Raw genomic sequence first — 22,299 nt, 5'->3', positions numbered from 1 at the left:
CGTCCGTAAAACCCAAATCGTAACTCCAATTTACGAACCGTTCGCGTCTACACGCTCGTGTGTTTGAAACCTTTCCAACAAACCCAAACTCGAAGTCAAAAGCCCATTATATAAAAAGTCAAAATTGGATCAACTAATTTTTTTAAAAAAATTCAAGATTTAACCCAAAACTTTTTATTTCTCAAATAAATTCTAAAAAAAAAAAACTTTCAAAGTAGTTTAGAAATTTTTTTTTTCCGAGGTCACACAACAAAACTTCCTTGAAAGCCTCTCAAGACCAAGGTTAAATAAAAACTCAAATTTCTAGTAAAATTTGGGTCGGGTTATTATAATTAGTTAGTTAGCTTTATTTAGCCATGTGTCAGGTTATGGTTATTTATTGACCTTTTTGTAATTTTAAAAATTAAGAGATACTGCTAACATCATTAACGGGTAAGCAGAGTGGCAAGAAGTGTAAATACACTTATATTTTGAGTCTAATTATTACTGTCCATTATTTCTATTATTTCATTTTAGTCAATGTCTATTATTTGAAAAAAAAAAAAAAAAACATTGACCATTATGTAATTGCAAATTATTTTAGTGATTTTTATGTAATTGACCTTATACAATATCAGAGGCCAAAAAACAAATATGTGCATAAAATATGTATATATATTTTTATATTAAATTGTGTTGCAATGATTTTTTATTTTTTTTTTTTCAGCTGGGAAAAAAGATTAGAAAACAAATCCCTTATTAAATTAAGAGTCTCTTTCCATATATATTAAAAAAGAAAAAAAAAAAAAGGTAGAATCTCTAATCTAATTATCTAATGATTCTTGGTTTTATAGTGGGTGGGTGTGGTAATTATCTAATGATTCAAACCTACGTGGTCAACTTCAAGATTCCATTAGCCAACAAGAATCTGAGGCTACTACATGTCAGCTTTACGTACGCATCTTATTAATTTTTTGAAAGGATCGAATAATAAATTATGTCACTTGAATTAAAATTCATTGAATTATTAATTTCGTAAAATACACATTTAGTCCTTATAATCAAGTTGGAAAATTTCGTTCTGTGGGAAAATTTTATTCAATGCCCATAATATTTTCGGTAATATTTCGATTATTTCGCCGAAATTTTAGGTGAAATTTCGATGCCTCTCAATGTGTGTTTCTGTCATTTTTTCGAGAGAAATTAACGAAATTTCGACGAAATTTTAACGCTGCTTGCATCATCAGTCTTTCACTCTCTTTCCATTTTCAGAACACATTTCCCAGCCCCCCTTGCGACTTCACACAGTGACATTCTTCACCTTCTCTCTCTCGACTTCACCTTCCAAGGTTAATGTTTGGGGTAAGGAATAATAATGGGGTTTCAGGGATGAGGTCCATTCTCTGACTGAAGAAGAAGAAGAAGATGGAGAAGACAAAAGAAGAGAAGGGGCGGTGAGGAGGAGAGAAAAGAAGATAAATGGTTTAGTTTTCAAATAAAACAAAAGGGCAAAAAGGAATTAACAATAAAATAAAAAATTTGAAATTTCTTGGAAATCAAAATCAAGTGTGCTTCTTTATTTTGATTAGTGTGACTTATTACGCAGATGGGTTGGGCATGTTTATTGTTGGAGGGTTGGAGTTTTCTTTCTCTTTTTAGGGGGATTGAATCCTCTATTTATATTTATTGTTTTTTTGTTTTTCTATAATGGTTCACAATAAACTTCCTTCTGACTATTAACATAACAATGTGAGTGATATTGTCAATCTGTTTTTTTTTTTTTTGTTTGTAAAAGATATTGCCCTTCTTTAATTTTAAGTATAAAATAAAAACAAATAATTTGGAAAACAAATGAAAAGGAAAGAAAAAAAAAAAGTTTAGGGTTGATTGAGATTTGGGGACTTTGGGCAATTGGAAAGGAAAAAAAAAGTTTTGGATTTCGTTTGGCCGTTTGGTGTTTCGTTTAGTTGTTTTTAAACCTTAATATATTTATATATATAAAATAATTAAAAAATACCCTAAAGGGCTTAAACACTAATATTCTATATCATATCCTAAATAATATAGAGTATATAGGGTTTAGTCTATAAATTATAAAATATAAAGAGTATTAAGATATATAGAGTATATAAGGTTTAGTATTAGGATTTAGTCTATAGATTATAGAGTATAAAGAATATACTAATTTCATTTATTCATTATACAAATTTTATTTAATAATATTTGCCTAGTGCGTATTATATTTATCTTATATCACATGAAACCTACTATATAATTTGATTTCTTTAATGTTTTTTATAAATGTAATAGATAATATGTTAAATAAACATATGGTCAAATTTCATTCAAAATTTCCGTATTTTGATAGCAATTTACATCGTTTTTATCTAATTTTATCGAAATCGAAATTTTTATCGAAAATTTCCTCGAAACCGAAATTTTACTCCTTGCTTATAATTTAACTTCGTTTTCACTTTTGTTTATGCCATTTTAATTTTGATAATTTTAGTCTTCTATGATAGTAATTAAGTCCAAACTATTAACTCTATTTATTTTTTTATTTTATTTTTATAAAAGGAAACTTTCATTAAGTTAATATTGGATTACATCATCAAGGAAAAGAATCTGCAGCCATGTAGGCTCATCTTCAATCCAGACAATGAAGTCCTCACTGGCATTTTTAGCCATAGCATAAGCAACATTGTTGCTATTTCTTGGCCTCCATTGGCAGCTGGCAATGGGGAATTGCTAGAGAAGCTCACGGGGATCAGCACAAAAGCCTAAATCCCTGGCTAGTTGGAGTCCCACACATGCAGCAACAAACTCTGTTTCAGTTGGGCTAATAAAGCTCTGAACCTGTTTGCAGCAACCTGCCATGAAAGTCCCATCCTCATTTCTTATGACCACTCCCACCCCTCGAGCGCCCGTAGCCCGATGCACTGCCCCGTCGATATTCACTTTAACAAGGCCAGCCGCTGGCGCCAGCCAATGTCCGGTTGCTGGAGGAGGGGACGGTTGCATCTCCTTCTTGTGCATATCTTTGAACTCAGCTGCAAGCTTCACCATTCTTTCATACAAGTCGAGAGTAAATTCACATTATATTAAATGAAGTACTATTACATTATTTGATGAATTTGACAAACAAATTCAGGGCATGTTTACTAACATTGGCAATCATTCTCATTCTCATTTTTTTGTTTACTTAACATTTGAGAATCATTTTTATTTATATGTTTATTGACATATGAAGGAATGAGAATAAATGTGGGAACCACATGAAATTAGGAATGAGATTCATGATTTTGGAGGAATTAGATTCCTTAGGGGGTCCATAATGGGAGAGGGGGAATCAGAATGAAAATTTTATGTCCAAAATACCCTCACATATTTTTTAATAATCCAAAAATACCCTCTACAGAGGAAATCCCAAAACCCTAAGATGACACAATGCTCAATTTTTTATTTTTTTGAGATTTAGGGGGAGGGAGAATTGAACTTGGGTACAAAGAGACAAACTCTACGGCCTTTCCAACTGGACTACCCACCAACTGAAACACAATGCTCAATTTAGATGAGGTTAATATATATTTTTTGTATAATGAGGGACTTTTTCTTTTCTTATTTTATAATAAAGGCCTCTATTAATTATTATACTTTTAATTATTAACATTTTAACAGAGGTTATATCAATTTTTTATTTTTTTTATTACACCACAACAATATTTTCAAAATAGTATAACTTATAATTAAAAGCATAAAGTTAATATTTTTTTCAAAATATTGTGATAGGATTTATTTTTAGTGAAATGATATTTTTTTTCATTTAAAAAATTGTGATTATTTAATAGTTGACATAAATATTATTAATTTTGTATGAGAGCATTTTAGTGATCAAACTGATTTTGATTCCGATTCTTGTCAATTAGTAAACATGTTTATGAGAATCAGTTTTATTTTCAATTTCATTTCTAACAATTGGTAAACACGTTAATGATGTTTACTGATTCTGATTCATATTTATTCTGATTCAAACTCATTCTGATTCTTACTTATTCCAATTCTTTCTTATTATGATTTATGTTTATTCTGATTCATGCTTATTTTGATTTCAGTTTAGTAAATTTGGTGTTAGTGAGTGAGATTACTCCTCTTTCAAATAAAGGTTCAACTTTTTTTTGGCCATAAATAAAGGTTCAACTTTGAAAAAGTAATAAGAGACTTGTCCGAAAATATATTTTCCACGGTGGTGGTGTAATAACACATTAACACATCACAAACAAATAATATGGATTGACAAAAAGTCATCGGAATTAGGTTTGAAAAACGTTACAAGCTTCTGAAAAAAAGTGTAAATTAAATTAAGTCACCTACACCTAGGTAATCTCACATCACCAGCTTTGTACTACTTGTTGTTGGGCTTGACAAATGGGGAGATTCTGCTTTATAGGTAATTGTGTTCCAAGAATCTGTATCTTCCATAACTACCCTCCATATCTGCCATAACTACCCTCCTCTTCCCCCAATAAGGCAATAACTACCCCCACAAGCACAACCTTCTATTTCTCTCTCTTATGATCCTATACTCCTATGGAGTATATGGACTATGAAGGGTTGTCCTTCCAAAATTAGTAGTTAGTCATTTGTTCCAGTTTACTATAAGCCTTTTCAGATGTGGTCCATCCATGCCACCACAAAATTAAGATTCAAACCCACTAAAGCTGTCCCTGGCACCACCTATATATATCTAATATCCTAGTGTTGAAGTCTTTCTGTTTTATATATATATATATATATATATCTGCCTCTCACTCTCTTTCTATCTCCTCTTTCTAAGATTCTCAGCCACCATCATGTCCATATTCCACTTGATATTTTTCATCTGGGTCCTTTTGACAGTGAGGTATGCCTCAGCTTCATGGTGCCAACACCACTTTTTCCCACAAACCAATCGACAGTTTGAGCAGAAAACAGATAGGTTCTGGGAGTTCAGAGAGCAAACCAACAGCTGGGTTGAAGTGGAATTGCCTTATAATCTGGTCTCCTGTGTTAATGATAACTGTACTATAGTAGGTTCAATATATCCAACAAATAACAAAGAAGAGCACCAAGAAAACCAATCTGGTGTTCCAGGACACAGGGAGAATCTGAAAAAGAAAGAGAATTCTGATGTGGTTTTTTTGCCTCTGAGAAAGAGGATTTCTTTGACCAAAATGTCTGATGCAACCATCTGGGTAACTGGTGAAAGTGGGTCCATCTATGAGAGGTTTTGGAATGGGGTGCAGTGGGTGATAGCACCCCATGATTTACCAATATCTGCAGGTCATGCAATCTCTGTTTTTCTTGTCAATCAGAGAATTCTTGCTCTATCTGAAGCAGGAAATCTATATCAGGTACTATAGAACCCACCAGTTGTCACAAATTTTGTATCAGATAAACTCTTATAATATGGATTCATTTTTCTGAAATCTATATAAAAAAAAAAAAAACATGTCTAGTTATTTGTAATCTTCTTCCTGTTTCTTTTCAAATTTTACTTGGGTGGGAATCTATCATCTGACATGAACTAGTAAACCTTTATCAATTCATACCGAATCATACGTGGAAGCAGATTTTTTCCCTTCATTAGTGCCTACAATTGAAAAAGTTCTTTAAAGTCAATCACCAGAAACTATCTGATCTACTAGCTATGTTATATGAAAACTCAAAGATCATTGTCAAGCTTTCTGAGTCAGCCCGGATTTTTGATAATGTTTGTTGTACTAATATTGTAATCTTATATTTCAAACTACGTCCTTTTAAACCAGGAATTTTAAAAATTTCATCATGACAGTCTTAAATCATCTTTCTTTTATATAAACATATCAAATTCTGGCAGTCATATCAAGACCAATATAAAATCCAAGGAATGAAAAGGAATGAAAAGGGACTTAAAATCAAATTCTGGCAGTCTTTTTGTACAGGCTGATTTATCATATATCTTGATATGTTTTATTTCCCCACTTTCAGATACAACTCAGTGAGAGCTCACAGCCTCTTTGGGTAGACTTTACACCTACACTCAGTCAGAGCACAGATAAAGAAGGAGAACAAAGTTCTGTGATCTTAATAAAGTCTGGTCTTGTTTCATATGATGGAGAGTGAGTAGAATTCTACTTTTGGAGTGAAATTTACTTATGAAGAAAGCATACCCTAATTACTTTCACTGCAATAATTTAGAAATTTGAGTATCTCCTATTAACTCCTCAATTTTTCTGCATTGCCTGCCAGGAGAGTTTATTTCTGCACAAAAAATGGGACTCTGTTAGAACTTAGAGAAATTGAACCTCCAAGGTAAAAATCACATATATACAAGTGAAAGCATCACAGTCATTGCTAAGTCTTAAGTTTGAATTGCAGTCTCTATTTATACTGTAGATACAATGGGGGAGACTCTAATTTCACTTGGACGTTTGTGCTATAAACATAGAACAGATGGGTAAATCATGGACAACCCCCAGGTGCAAATGTTGCAGCAATAGCTGATGCTGCTAGTATTAGAACAGATGTAATTTATACCATAAGGTAAGTCCTCTCTCTTGCATTTGCGTGTGCCCGCATATATTCGCTTACTCAAAGTATAATTCAACTCAGTTAAGCTCAAAAAATCCTCCAAACTCACAATCTCTTGGTCATGTCCATGATTACTCAAAAAGCAAGGATCATTATCCTCAATTTAGAGATAATCGAATACAGCATAACATGTAACTGTAAAGTGCAGTTCTACAGGTGAGCTTTATGAATATGATAGGAGCTCAAAACCATCATGGAAGAAGCATATATGGAAAGAAGGAACAGCTTACGATGCTTCTCTAATACCATTGACTGGGAGTACTTTACATGGGTTGAGTGAAGATCATTCTATATCCTTGTTTCTTCTAACTAAGGTACTCAATGTTCCCATGATCATTGAAATGAAAATCATTAGGCAGATTTGAAGAACATGTGTAGTAGGAAAAAAACTAAAGAGAGTATAGTGGCCAGCATTAAATATAACATCTTGCTATAAGGAATACTTTCATAACAATCTGGGAAGAACTCAAGATGTACAAGTATAAAATTTATAATAACTATTAAATTAATATTGAACCTCTGGATGAGTTTGCAGACTTCTTGAATCTTGCAGATCCACATATTTTTGTTCATTATCAGTTATATGTACACATTAAACGATCAAAAATCTCACAAAGTATTGCATATAAGCAGGGTGGTAAACTGGTAGAGAGACGACTACACCAAAGGAAGTGGAAATGGGTGGTTTATGGAAGTCCTAAGGATCAGCACCTGACATCTATCACACCAGTTCTGCAACATGACACAAATGAAAAATTATTCTCATTGTTTTTCACTACATCTGCTGGATCTGTTTTTGAATATCAACTACCAAAGCACTCAGGTGAGTTGAGAAGGAATTATTAACAGATCAATTTTTCAAATTTTCTAAATCATACATCTTGAGGAGAACTTTTCATAATTTGAATCTTACAAGTTTTATTTTTTGGACCTAATAAAGCTAGGATTCTTCTCCATCTCAATTGTCCAATAAAATACCAATGTAATAACTGCACATGCATACTATATTGTCTATCACACACCAAAACATTGACTCCAGTTAATTATACATCATTCCAGATCACATTCACATGGAACTTTAAATAATTCCTTCCACAAAAGGTGATAAACCATTTTCAACACAAAATTATTCAATCTAATTATTGAAATCGTTATTAGCAAACCAGGTGCACTCTGTTGTTTTATAGGAGCTAAGATGGTCCATCAGGGGTTGCAACCTGCAAGGACTATAATGTTTCAAATAAGTTCCACAGCAATTGTGATTTCACATGCCATGATTTGTAGTTGCAAAATATAAAAATAATCATTTGAATAAACTGAAAACAGCCATGACCTCTCAACCCTCCACCCCCACCCCCACCCCAAACAAAATAAACACATAGACCGAAGAAGATAACAACAAAAAGAAAAACCACACAAAGAAGAAAACTAAAACTATTTGCCTATCAAAATTATGTGGCCATCACAATCATTTGATTAAAGACATTGAGAGAGGAAAGGATCTAGACCACATAAACATTATAAGCCCAAGTGATGTTCTGCAGGACCTTATAATAGAAGATAATTAGAAAGGTTAAGAAGTTGCATAGTAAAGTGATCACACAGCACCAACATCAAACTAACAGCCATTAGACTAAATGACAGTATAATTTGTTAAACCTGCACCTAGCCCTCTTATAGATTAATGAACCACTTATTCAATCAGGGATAAAGAGAAAACGAAGAAAAGAAAGCCAGCGCTCTGTGATGCAGAGAAGCCAAAGATTATGCCATTACTACTTATTGAAAAAATTTGGAGCAATGGTTGATAGTGCCTGCCTAAGAAATTGATAATCATGAGATCCATTTCTCATGCAACATGTTATAGGCATTTATGATCAACTGATAGTTTATGAAGATACAGAACTTAATTCTGAATGTACATCCAAGATGTAAGAGTTCTCCATATTAATACAGGTATTTCTCAAGAGAACCAAATTCCAGAAGCATGGATAAGCCATATGCATCCGCTACATGCAAAAGTTGCCAGAGGTATTTCTGGACTACAAATTCAAGTTGGCAGGATTCTGTTCCCACTGGATGATGGAAGACTTGCAGAACTGCATCTATCAGGCTTAGGTGGTGAAAACTCAGGTCCATCTCATCAAGTAATGTTCCGAAGAAAAGCAACAGTCAATTATGTATGGTCGATATTAGATGCCCCAGAGACAGAAGGTTGGAATGCAGAGTACTGCACTGAACAGCGTGGACCCACAAATTGCATCACAGGCATAAAAGATGAGCCAAATGATTTAGGAATTGCAAGAACAATGACAAGAAGGCGAAAAGGAAGCCAGACACAGCAACATTACTTGACTTCAGGGGCATCAGGCAGTCCCCTGATAAAATCAGGAGAAGAGTATAGTTTTCCAGACAACTGGATTAATGCAAATTTCCATTTGAGAGCGATGCATGGAGGCAGATCATTTTTCCTCATAACAGATGGTGGTTTTACTTTTGAATATCTTTATACTGAAGATGTATGGATATGGCTGAGGCATGAGCACTCAACACCTATTAAAGGTGCACTAGGAAACTACAATGGAAGCTTGTATGTCGTTGACATGTATGGGAGTTTGCTTATAAGGGAAAGGAACAGCAATGATCTAGCCTGGATAAATTGCACTGCCTTGAGAAAAGGAAAGCAAGTTGTCGGAGGCCCTCCATGGGATGGAATTCCGGGTAGAGCTATGAAAGTGACAGCAGAAGATGCACTCTTCTTTGTGAGCAGAAATGGCAGATTACTACAGTTCACTGTAAGTTCAAAACAGGGAAAAAAAAGTCAGTTTAGCTGAAGACAAGAACATAAATTGACTATGGCAGATCAGATATCTAGAGAATTAAGCATATATGACTACACAACCATTAAACTAAAGCAAGAGCTTTCACCATATTCAACGACATGACTAGCATACATTACAGTTATATCTCCATTATCATCACCATAGTTGCATTTGAAACAAAATTAATGTCATAATGGATTTAAGACCACCATTGTAGATGAGCTTTGTAACTTCGAAAGTGCAACCAAGAGTTATATTTTTTCCTTTCTCAGTTATGTTACTACAGTTGGTGACAGACTGACAACTTATATTTCTTCTGTAGGTTTCCCTGAGGAAGTTCAGATGGAAAGATTGCCGAAACCCTCCAGATACCAAAATTGCATCTATAGTAGATCAGGAACTTTTCAGGGAAAACATAGTGTTTGTGGTTGGAAGGAATGGTCGGTTATATCAGTATAATAAAGTGACTCAACTGTGGCATGAGCATTACCAGTCTCAGCATTTGATTTTATCAAGACTGCCTGGAACTGCTATGAGGCCATCATCGCTTTCACTGACAGGTTCACTTTTCATGCTTTCAGTAGATGGGGGACTAGTTGAATATCATTGGAACACATTAGATGGATGGAATTGGGTGGAGCATGGAACTCCACATAAAGTCGTTACATTGGTTGGTTCACCTGGTCCTTCTTTTGAAGGTAATCAACTGTTTCTTGTTGGCTCAAATGGACACGTTTATCTGAGGTATATGGATCAAATGACATGGAGGTGGAAAAACTGTGGCTTCCCATTTCTGGGAAATTTGGTTGTTGAAGATAAAAGCCAAGAGGAGGGAAATGGCAAGGAAGACTTTTGTACCGATGGAGATAGTTTAAAGAAGTATTCTGAAAGTGTTAAAGACCTAAGCAGTGACTGTGATCCAGAGGTTAGTAACAAGCTGCACTAATGGTTAATGTATTGCTGATGTGAAATTAATGATCATTGGTTTAATTTTATGCAGGTGGCACCAATACGACCAATTCCTTTTTCTGAAGATTTAGTAATCTTTGAGCTAAGAGATGGCAGAGTAAGAAACCACTATCATAATCCATTTGTGTTAATTATTTTTCTAACAGAGAATCAAAGCAACAGTACTGAATATAATAATTAAACAGATGACATCAAATTTTGGCACAACCATATGAATATATACTGTAGGGGAAAGAATTATACTTAGAATTGCAGAAGAATCTTCTAGATAAGGGAAATTTTGACAAATATAAACTAGGCTCTACATTAGAGGAATGCCTTTGCCCTTTCATAATTAACTTATTTTAGTCTCCAATTTCTCATATATGATCAAAACCAGTTTTAAAGATTGTCACTTTTACATATCATTTTTACGTTATCTGCATTTCTTCTAAATTTAATTGCCATCTTCGTTAAATATTTATACTCTTTATTTACTTTTGTTGTTGTCTTTAATTATTCATTGCAAGCTTCTTGTTCAAGAGTTATCAAACTACTAATACAGAAAAGCTTCCTTGGAAAATGTCAATAAAAAAAAAACAGCAAAGAACCACAATGTAAAATAATACATGAAAATTAATAAGGATTTTGCTCAGTTTGATATTTCATGGCAGTTGGCAGAAATGCAACGAATAGAAGGCAGACATTGGATATGGTCCCGTATCATAGGCACTCCAACAAGCTTATGTACGTCAAATTACTGGACTGCCTTGGCATCTTGAAATAACAACACTTTCATGTACAAATCACACATCAATGTACAAATCATACATCAATGTACAGACTACTCGTCTACACTACTGTTCTTTTAGCATGGACAAGGCACTAGCCAATGTAAAGAAATCTACACCTTACCAAGAGAACAATCCATTTGCTAAATTTCTTGTACAAAGCTAGTAAGTCAATGAACAAGTAGCAATATACTATTATATTCAATAATTCAGGCATTTCCATTGTATATAATAGGAAAGAATTTAGCAATTTGAACTTTTCCCTGTGTCCCACTTTGATCCATAAATTTCATTTTCATCAACATCGCCTCCTGAATTTCATGTTGTGTTTAAATGGTTCATGTTGTCAAAAATCTATTTCATTCTTGCATCCTCCTGAATTGAAATCTGAAGCACCCAAACGGGTTCGTCAAATCTGAAGCATCAGAAAGGGATTATTTTGGGGTTAAATATTTTTCTCATTTAGCCAATATCCTTTATCTGTTTTGAAGATTTATGTGCTGCAAATTAATGCAGCTATTGGTTCCTTGTATGGACTATTCCAGTAACATGAATATCAAGATTTGATAACTAAAGCAATTCGAATGCAAGCAAAGTTGCTTCGCAGGGTTACCACTTTAAAAATTTAGATTGATTTGAAGATAATATTCACAAATATATTGTCAAAAGATACAACCTTACATTATACAAGATTAACAAACAATCTTAAAGTAGGTGGCAAGATCATCAATCTCTTCACCTGCTGAAGGTATAATTAAGGACTTACAGGTATTACAGAGACCATAAGTTAAAAAAAAAAAAAAAAAACCTGAGACAATATTTTTGCACCTCAGAAGCTCTTAATCAAACACCTGCTCCTCTCCCACCTCTTGTCCTCTGCCTGTTCTGGAGCTCTGTATGCTCCCAGTCTCGCAATCGCGTAAACTGGGTTCAGAAACCAGCACATTGGAAGATTTCGCATTCCCATTGTTTGAGCCCAATTTTATTTTGGGCCTAAGGCCCAATTCCCAGAGTTTGAATGAAGAGAAGACCCATAGATAAATTGGACCAAAGGTGTGTGCATGCCCCAACTTATCATCAGATTCGGATGAATCCAAAGGTGAAGAGTCAATCCGAACTCATAAATTCACCCTCATTAAGACGTGATTCTTGAGAAAAGATATGACTCTTGGGTTGCAAGTAAGTAAATAGGGTTTTTACCACCATAAATAAAGGCACTCAGAATGTTCAAAGAGACCTCACCCTACAAAGAACCTCGTCTTTTTTTTTTTTTTTTTTTTGAGAAAACTTTCATAAATTAAAAAAAGTTAACATTAGAGGCTACAACATCCGCCAACCACGTAGGACACTCCCCCAACATGAAGTGGTCCGAAGATGATAGTGCAAACCTAGCTAGCAAGCGCATGCGCCGCACAGGTTATGTATATGAGGATTATAAAAGAAATTCAAAGAAACAAAATTACTAGAAACTTGCTTGATGTCTTTGATCAGCAACTCTTCCGAAGAAAAAGACACTATCTCACTCTAAACTGCCCTAATAGCTGCCTGCACATCAGAAGCCAGCAGAACATCATGAAAGTGTGCAGCTCCCTCGCCACCTACAGTCCAAGCCGGATTGCATAGAGCTTAGCCACGTGAGCCTCAAAAGTACCCGCTAATGGCTTACCGCACGCCGAAAACACTACCCCATGTTCATTCTGTAGAATAACACCCACACCACAAACACCATCCAGACGCTGCGTAGCTGCATCAACGTCAACTCACACCACCCCTGGGCTTGGCTTAGTCCTACCCTCCAACGAGGAAGCTCCCTCCCGAACCGGTTTGCACGCTGTGTTGGCCAGCCAAAACTCCTCATCAAGCTCAAAATTGCAGTTATCTTCACCAAGTACACTTCCAAGATCAAAATTTAAAATGCAAGGAGGAGCATGCTTGGAGTATCCCAAATGTGCATTAAGGATGAGTGTTAAAAAAAAGTAATACAAATTTGTGGAATTATCTACACTATTCCACACCAACTAGAAATTTCTAGAAAATTATTTTAAAGCCCATGACAAATTATGCTAGAGTAGTCTATATAATTCTACATAAAAGAAGAGTCTAGAATAAGCTTATATCAGAATGTACTAGAATATAATTAAAAGTGTAGTATACTCTAGAACCTACTAGTAGCATGTGGCTAATAGATGTTCTAGAGAAGTCAAAGTTGGTTCATGTACTCTATATATATATAGCATGTACTCATATCTAAATGTAAGGTAGAGGCAATACTAAAAGCCACTACTCCTAAATCCTATTGTTCTAGACATCTACTAAAGTCTTGTATTCCTTCTCTACTTCTAAATAAAATTGTCATATTTCTAACTAAGGTCTCCACTCCACTCTAATACTTTTCATCCAAGTTTCTCATATCAAGCATAGGTAACTAATAGAAGCTTACACAAGCCATTAGTATTAGCTATGAGTGTCCTAAACACCCTCTAAATATCTAACAGCGTCCAAACAGAGCCCCAAACAGAGCCCAAACATCATCATTTATAGACCTGAAACTTCCTACCCAGCCAGTCACTTGGTGTTTTATTGAACAGGCAAGTCGATAACCACTCCGCACAGTATACTGCTCATGCTTCTCATAATGCCACTGCAAAATATCTGGATGCCCCACAAACGGAGATATTGGGATACTGTTAGTTTTTAGGATTTTGAATTGGCTTTTCCTTGCCAAAATCAACTTTGAATGATCTCTCCAGCCTTCCTACAACTTAACCATAGGCCACGAGTTTTATGCTAATTTTTCAGGTAGAATAGCTCGAAATGGTTTCAATGTGTATGTTAGGAACTATGATGTGTATTTTCGCCTTAGTGAAATATGTAAAGTCCTTGGCTTGCAACATTTCACCAAATCCGACTATGAACGATATCTGGAGACCCCTAGAAAGTATTTCGCTGACCATTTCAAGACCCTTACTTATGTTAATCTGTCTGCCCCCTTGAAAGATGGCATCTTACTTGAGAAATCTGAGTTCAAACCTTTTTATAGGTTTTTGTGGGATTTTGTGCGTCACAACGTTCTTCTCACCTCCCACAACTCTCATCCCTTTGAGGAGCAAATCCAGGTCATGACGTCCATACTGAATCAAGAACTCGTCCCCTTAGGTTTTCTCATTTATGAACACATTCAGACTAAGACCATTGGTCGGGGTCACGACCACAAATGTGCACTTATTTTTCCTCTCCTCATCCACCTTCTATATGCCCGCAATGGTGTCCCATTTGTGCAAGGTTTGAATATATTTGAACAGCCCATGACTGATTATACCAAAACTGTGATGAAAGTAAGTGAGATCTTTACCTACAAAAAGAAGGGAAATCAGGCTCCTTCCTTGGAGAAAGAAAATGCAGCTCTTATAGCCAAGGTTCAGGGTCAATAAGCCATTATTCAAGGTCTCTTGGCACAATTGGCAGTGCACACTACTTATTTTGCTGTTACTGCATTTGTTCCCCATTTTGATGGGTTGCAGACTGAGGATGGCGATCCCAATCCCACTAATGAAGTCACAGATCATGCAGATGAGGAACCCGAGATGGTCAACAATGTTGCTTCTTCTGTGGCAGCAAGTGCAAGTGGTGTTCAGTCTGCTGATGATTTTGAACTAGCCATGCAAACCCGATATTGCAATGATGCCGCTGCTATGTATTATCTTTTTTAGGGGGAGTCGGTGTTTAAGGGGGAGTTATAGCATTTACTTTAGGTTGTTTTTGAACATGTTGCCATTGACTTTCTTTTCTTATTTTTTGCACATTTTCCAACTCTATGTACTATTGAACTCCACTCTTATTTCTTTTGTGCCCTTTTGTCTTTCCATGAAAAAAAGGGGGAGAATTTGTTGTGGTTGAAACTGCATTGGCTGATGTGCTGTCCCTTTTTGTGTTGTGCTAGTACTTCTTTTTGCATGTATTCTTTTTGGAAGCTTAGACCGAAGTGTTGAGAGTCTTGTGAGGTGAATGTGTAGTTTTATCAAGGAAAGCCAAATTGGGAGATTGTTAGTTTTTAGGATTTTGAATTGGCTTTTCCTTGCCAAAATCAATGTATTTATTTTTAATTATTCACTCATAAACTCTAGGCTAAAATTAAGGTTAAGAACACTTGGGATGAAAAAATCAAGATTGAAGTTGCAATGCAAAAGACTTTAAGGTATAATACATTTCATGCATTTCACGAAATCAGTTTTGTGTTTGTTTACTAGAACACAAAAGGTCTTTTATAGCACTCAAAAAATGCTATAAAAGCCCTTTTATAGCGTTATTAAAAACGCTATGACAGCCGACGTTATAATAGACCCAAGGTTTATTATAGCGTTTTTGGAACGCTATAAAAAAATTTCTTTCTATAGCATTTCTAAAACGCTATAAAAAATCTATATAGTAGCGTTTTGGAAATGCTATAAAAAGATATATATTAGCATTTTAAAAATGCTATTATTGTGGCGTTTAATAGCGTTTTAAAAATACTTCAATATGTAATGTTTTTTCATAACATTTTAAAGAAGCTATAATAATTATTACTATAGCATTTTAAAATGTTATCATTAATTTTTACAAACATATAATAGTTATTGATTACATATTTTGGTGTCTTTTTTAGGCTTTTTAGATTGCTACTGTCTAGAAACTTTTTATGTATAGTATTTCGTATGAAAATTATGTGCTATCAAGTATATATATAAATTAAAAGAAACAATCGGAACTAAAAGAGATCATTAAATATATTGGTCTTGAAATACAATATATAGAAGTTACATCAAATACCAATGTTAAGACTGCATAAGCATAATAGTTTCATAAGTGTCAATAGTTTCAAATTGGCCTTTAAAAAATACTAATATGTAGGTCCTATAGTAACAAAAAAAAAGCCTAACTTGTTAACTCTCTTCAAAATAAAACATCCAATAGCCAAGAGACTCCAAACTGTCAAAACGCAAACATCCAATTATATCCCAAGTGCCTCCAAACTGCCAAAAAGAATAGTCAACAATAGGTTTCATTAGTACCCTCAATCTACTAAAGGTTGTAGTACTAACAAGGGATGACTACCTCTATAATGTACCAAATAAAACCATGCATATATGTGACCCTCTTAAATACACGAATTTGTGAGGTATCAAATGGTATAAGAAAAGAAGAAAACTGAAAACAAATCATATCCGTGCCAATAAATGTCCAATCACTCAGAAGTTTATATATTCACATTAATATACTACTACCATGAAAATACAGCAATCAAAAAGTTTAGATTAATATTAATTAACCAAAGTTAGGTACATTAGTATACTAATAAGAATCATGAACCAAATAAGAAATGAGATCGAGGCACACCCACTTATTTGAATGTATAGTAACTGTCTGCTAGCTACTTGGCTGCTGCAGCTTATGTCCATCCAAAGGCAGAAATAACTAGCTAACTAGCTAATTGAAGTTTTCAAATTTCTTCAAAGGCAGGTAAAGGCACCAAAAAGTAGAGAAGGACAATCACAACAATTAAATGGTGTCATTCTTTATAGTTAGTACTCACCTTATTTATAATTGAGCACCTTGGATCTTCAATGATCTCCTTCATGTACCTCATCACATATAACCACATTCCACACCTCCATCTTGACAAGGGCACTGCACCAAAGAAACTTGACAAGGGCACTGCACTACAGCAAATTTTTTATTTGTGTTACTTTTTTTTTATTTGTTCACCTTTAATTTATCTTTATGGCAATGCAAAATTTTCAAACGGACTCCAGTAGTCCATTATGAAAGCCAAAGTCAGTGTCACAAGATAAGTTGCTAAAAGACTAAAAAATAAGAAAAATTGCAGTGCCACAATATGAGCAAGGTAGATTGAATTGATATGCAAGAATGAAAGGAACTCACCAAAAGTCATGAGTGTGCCTGCACTTATTTCCACCTTTTGTGTACACACAAATAAATAGAAAATCAAATATTGCATCCCGCCAAAATAATTGATATTACTAATTATCCCCAAGCCATTCATACTACCTTCCATGTTGCCTTTTTCAAGGGCTAGTTCAATGAAAAGAAAGCATGTTCCAAACGGTAGCTAGCTCAATAACAAGATAGCAATGCTACAACAAAAAGTTTGGAACTCCCACTACCTAAAACATTCTGTAAATGATAATGAAAATCCACCATTATAAAACATCAGAATGTAGGTGAATCCCTCTAAAATTTGGGACAAAATAAATTTCAGCATAACAGATGATGACCAATGCATTACATACTCTTAGCTAGTAAAAAGCAAGCTTTATTCAAATCCAAATCTTGGCAGTTCATTTGATCTTCTGCACTCAAATTCGAGGAATTGCAAACTGCACCACTTACAGGTCAGAAATATTGCACCAACCATGATCATGATCGATGATCATGTTGATCACCACTCAACTATCATATATGGCTTCTAATTATCATAGCAGTCCAAAGTACAATTAAATGGTATAATTTAAGTGACTCATAATAAAACAATAATGTACCACAAACAAAACTACCATAAAAATTGAAGACATAAGCAATTCTGGTATCATTGACAGTATAAATTCAATGAATCAGCATTCACAAGAGCTATTACACAGAGAACACATAAGACATATTAAATTGAAAAACTATTACGTACATTCAGAGAAGGGGTTTTCTAGTAAATGCAACTGCTGCCACAGACAATGTTATAACCACCCTTTTGATAAATGAAACCTTAGCACACAATCTAAGTATATTAAGTGTTCCCTTTAAAGCATGGTCAATTAATTATGCCTGACAGAGCAAAACAAATAATTTAATTATTAATTACAGAAAAGTATCTACTAGAAGACCTCTTTTTTAAATTTACTCAAAGTGATACCAAACAAAGACTTGCAAATTTATTTGGAAAAAATTTGTAAGTAGCAACAAGAAATTAGTAAGCATCATGTGAACATTGTTGAGCATAACAAAATGAATTTTAAAGGTGATAATTTTGTTCATCTTGCAGATAAAAAAGAATCGAAATATTAACTCTATAAAAGTGTCTAACAGAAAACCATTGCAATTGAATCGAAATATTAACTCTATAAAACTAAAAAGGAATGCACATGTGGATCACTGACACAGGGATTAAATGGATATGCTGTATGAAAAATACCTTCACATCCATCAATTACGAAATCAAAAGACCCTTCTTCCAGTAGATCTACTGTGAACAATTGGAGCATTTCCTTAGTTCCATCTAGTACAAGTAAGTGTTCTGTTTTCTTCTTATCATCTGTGGCATATACAATAAGAAAAAAAAAATGTCTCATCTCCATCAATAATACAAATATTTGATATAACTTGCAATAACAGTAGCAAAAGAATTTAGCAATAAACACAATCACACAGAAGTATAGAGCCAAAAGAAAAAAGAAAAGGGAATATTGACCTCTTGGGTCTCATATTACCTGCTTCTGTGAGACTGGAAAGAACACTCACCATGGTCATGACATCAACCTCAGCTCCCTCCAATCTCATTTTTTCAAAAAAAAAAAAAAAAGAATGCACTCAAAAGCCTACCTAGCTAGATTGTTTAATTTTAAGTGTTCAATTAGATTGTAAGGTAATTGTTACCTGTTAAGATGCACACATTCTTTATCTATCATCTTAAATTCACATAAGATCTACATAAACAGTTCTAAGTTATCAGAGAACCGATTCCATATCAATCACTCAATTGCCCAAAACTAAAATTAACAAATTTAAATACATTATAAGCTATAAAGAACTGATTCCATATCATCAGGGCAAGTATCTTACTAGAGCTTAAAGCTTTATTCTAGGCTCTCGGTGTTTTGACAAACTAAAAGAATGCAGATTCAATGCAAGCATAGGTGCAAGTCACAAAGTAGAACTTAAATAGAGGGAAATATCAATGTTCTGAAATTCCAATAACACTGGTTTAAATTAGACAGAGGGTCAATTAAAGGCAGCGGCCAGCTTCTCCAATTTTGGTTTCAAATATATACACTTTCTGCACCAGCTTGCTAACCTACAGATACATGCACCCCCACCTCAGTAACCCATTTCAATACAAATTTCATGTTAAAAGAAGGGAAATATTCTATCAATTCCTAATAGTCGTTTATCCTTTCCAAACCTTGATCATGATAAGTTTGCCCCATATAGTTTATCATATATAAACCTAGAACAATAATATTAACTAGCTTTGTAGCAAAGACCAGCCCCCTCTAGACTCCATGTATTATATTCCAATGATCATCACAAGACATAGATTTCACAGACCACATTCATTGGTTGGTCTCCAATAAAAACTTAAGAATAATATCATACGACAAAGATTAAAGTTGGATTGTATGGACACGTGAAGCTAGCATATGATTATTAGAGGATACTTGCTATATCTACATATCTATGACACAATAGAGATAAGAGTAGACGAAGCAAAGTCAAGCTTTGCAGACTGCCAAACTTATTTTAATATTTTAACAAGGAAAAGATACTAATTGAATGAATGGAAGCTTGTAGAAAACTTAAATTATGACTTACAACATAGCTAAACTAGAATTGATATTAAGTCTGAGAAGAGCCAAGCATAGCTAACACTAAGAATTGAAATGACTGAATACAAAGAAAATAGAATACTTCTAGAACTACTACTTGATGAATAACAAGAATTGTAACTCAAATATGCATATATAGCAGCAATATGTCACTATTCAGTGACTAAACCTTGAGAAAAATTAGGTAATTTTAGTCCTATGTATCAAAATGCTTAACTTGGCAAACCAACCAACCAAAATAATGTGAGTTTTAAAGTATAAGAAGGAAAAATCAGAATAATGAATATATACCAAATAATGTTTGTCACTAATTAACTGCTATATATCAAAATGCTTAACTTGGCAAAATAATGTGGGTTTTTATGTATAAGCTAGAAGGAAAAATCAGAATACCAATCGACCAAAATAAGTAGGAGCCTTATTTTTTTCCACAAAGATTCGACCCAAAACTCAACTTTCCCAAAGAACCCAACCTAGCTGAAGCAGGAGAATAGGCACATGAAAATTTTCTAAAGAAAAAAAATTATGAATAAAGAGAATCAATTTTCCCCAAAACCCACTAACCCTAAAATCATATAGGTAGATAATCAAGAGAATAGGTTTAATTACCAGGCACTGGATCGAACCACAGAGAGAGAGCTGGATAGAGAGAGCGTTAGTCCAACCAAGTACTGGATTGGTCGCTCTCGGCGGCAGATTGGTCGGCGGTGGAAGGAGAGAGACAGAGACAGAGACAAAAACAGAGAGAAAGAGGGAGGGGGGAGGGAGGGAGGGAGGGAGGAAGAATGAGCGTTCTCTCTTGGAGAATGCGCGTTCTATGGAAGGACAATAACTCGAGTAAGGAAATTTTGGGTTTACCTCGATCTCGCGCGTAAGGACCTCGTGGGCCAGATAAAGGTTTATAGCGTTTCTCTTTTAATGGGCTATAATTAAACTACTTTTAATAGCAGTTCAAAAAAAATGCTATAAGTAAATGCTATAATAGGGGTTATTTCTACTAGTGTAATTAATTAATTTGACTAGCCACTCACTGATCATAATGACAGTTTTCTTTACATATACACTGCATATGCATTTTCATCACTTAAATGACTGTTGATACTTCAAAGCCCATTTCGTGAATTGGCTTTTAAAGCCCATTTCATGCTTTCAAACAAGCACGTGCATGACACATGAACTGGACTTTCATTAATTCATTTTTTAAAGAACATGTGCTGTTAGGTCTTTAGCCTTCAGCTTGTTTTCACGCGCACACACACAGCACCAGTGCACTATTCATCATCACTCTCACTCCACATCTCACACGTATAGGTGGCTGTGTATTTTTCTTGGCTGAAATTTCTTCTTACTCATTTCTCAATTCTTAGACACATCATCATTCTTATCTCTTCTTGGCAATATTTTTGGATATGCCTTTTTGTTATTTTTGTCCTCTTGCTCAAACGATTGAGAAGCCTCCAAGTGTCTAAATTAGATGAGAATGATTTTGAAAAAATGTAGGGTACAACTCACACTTCTCTTCACCTCTTTCATTTATGAATTTACGCCTTGGGCATTTTTAGAGAGAGTGTGTTTTTGTTATACCAGTGAGGAAAATTGTTTATGAAAATTGTTTTCTAAATCTTGGTTTTAGTTTCTAAAATCTGAGTGGGTCTTGAGTATTCTTTATCTTCATCAAATACTCATATAAATTTTAGATATGGATTCTCCATCGACTTCTTTAAGTTTTGTAACTTAAGGAAGCTGATTTCTATAGAATCCAAATCTGCATTTCATGTTCATACATTGAAGAATCCGTTGTACTTGGTGTGAATTGGTGCTATGGGTTGATGAGCTTGGAAATTGAGCTACCTACTTCATGATTGACTGATTGCCTAGCTTATGAAAGTTGCACAAAGGAGTAAGAAGCTGCTACTTAGTTTCAGACTTAGTGATTGAGCTTGTGTGTTGTATGCTGCCTTTGTATTGAACCTCCTACATAGTGGATTGTCCGGTCAGCTGAAAAAACCCCCAGTTTTTACCCTTTGTGGTTTTTTTAGGTAAACATCTTGTGTGCTTTCTTCTTCATTCTGTGTCATGATGTTTATTGACATACTTAACATTTAAACACGAATCTGCCTTGAACATTTATGCTTAATGTTGTTATATGTCATATTGAACTATCTAGTTAATCACACACCACTATAGTTGTGGATGACACTGGGATGCCTACTGTGATGGGTCCTTTGAGTATATAGGTTGTCACTTAATCCTTGGGTGTGTTTGATTTCTGTTGGCTACAAAATTTGTATTTTGTTTTTCAAGTGTCAATCTGTAGCTCTAAATTTAAGTTTGTTTGATTAGTCTACGATTACTGACTGTGGTTTTAATCAAATTGATTAGGTAGTTAAATCACCTAATACCAACTTTCAATTAATATCAGAGTGCTACTCTAAAAGCAAATAGAGAGATCCTATGGTGTCGTTTGGTTTTAGGTGAGTCTAGATGGAAAGAGATCGAGTTGCAGGGTCTTGTAACTCCCATCTCTTCTTTGATGACATCAACTATATTGCTTGG

At 34.4% G+C, this 22,299-nt stretch overlaps 1 protein-coding gene across 1 annotated transcript; it reads left to right on the top strand.

Moving 5' to 3' along the window:
• The first annotated feature begins 4,539 nt into the window (after positions 1–4,539).
• On the top strand, positions 4,540–11,441 carry LOC147299540 (uncharacterized). The gene is made up of 10 exons (XM_086250239.1): positions 4,540–5,369; positions 5,986–6,116; positions 6,247–6,309; positions 6,451–6,540; positions 6,737–6,902; positions 7,222–7,411; positions 8,545–9,383; positions 9,733–10,335; positions 10,411–10,476; positions 11,033–11,441. The coding sequence occupies exons 1-10, from the start codon at positions 4,830–4,832 to the stop codon at positions 11,138–11,140; spliced, it is 2,796 nt and encodes a 931-aa protein (XP_086106365.1). The 5' UTR covers positions 4,540–4,829; the 3' UTR covers positions 11,141–11,441.
• The last annotated feature ends 10,858 nt before the right edge of the window (positions 11,442–22,299 follow it).

Source organism: Dryas octopetala, chromosome 1 (assembly GCF_963921425.1).
Source record: "Dryas octopetala chromosome 1, drDryOcto1.1, whole genome shotgun sequence".
NCBI classification, from domain to species: domain Eukaryota; kingdom Viridiplantae; phylum Streptophyta; class Magnoliopsida; order Rosales; family Rosaceae; genus Dryas; species Dryas octopetala.
The sequence above is the reverse complement of the archived record's forward strand: the minus strand, read 5'-3'. Positions and strand labels throughout refer to the sequence as shown.

Coding starts and splice junctions, on each gene's coding strand:
- LOC147299540 (XM_086250239.1), top strand. CDS start 4,830: ATGTCCATATTCCACTTGATATTTTTCATCTGGGTCCTTTTGACAGTG. Junction 6,903..7,221: donor CCTTGTTTCTTCTAACTAAG/GTACTCAATGTT, acceptor GCATATAAGCAG/GGTGGTAAACTGGTAGAGAG. Junction 10,477..11,032: donor TTGAGCTAAGAGATGGCAGA/GTAAGAAACCAC, acceptor ATTTCATGGCAG/TTGGCAGAAATGCAACGAAT.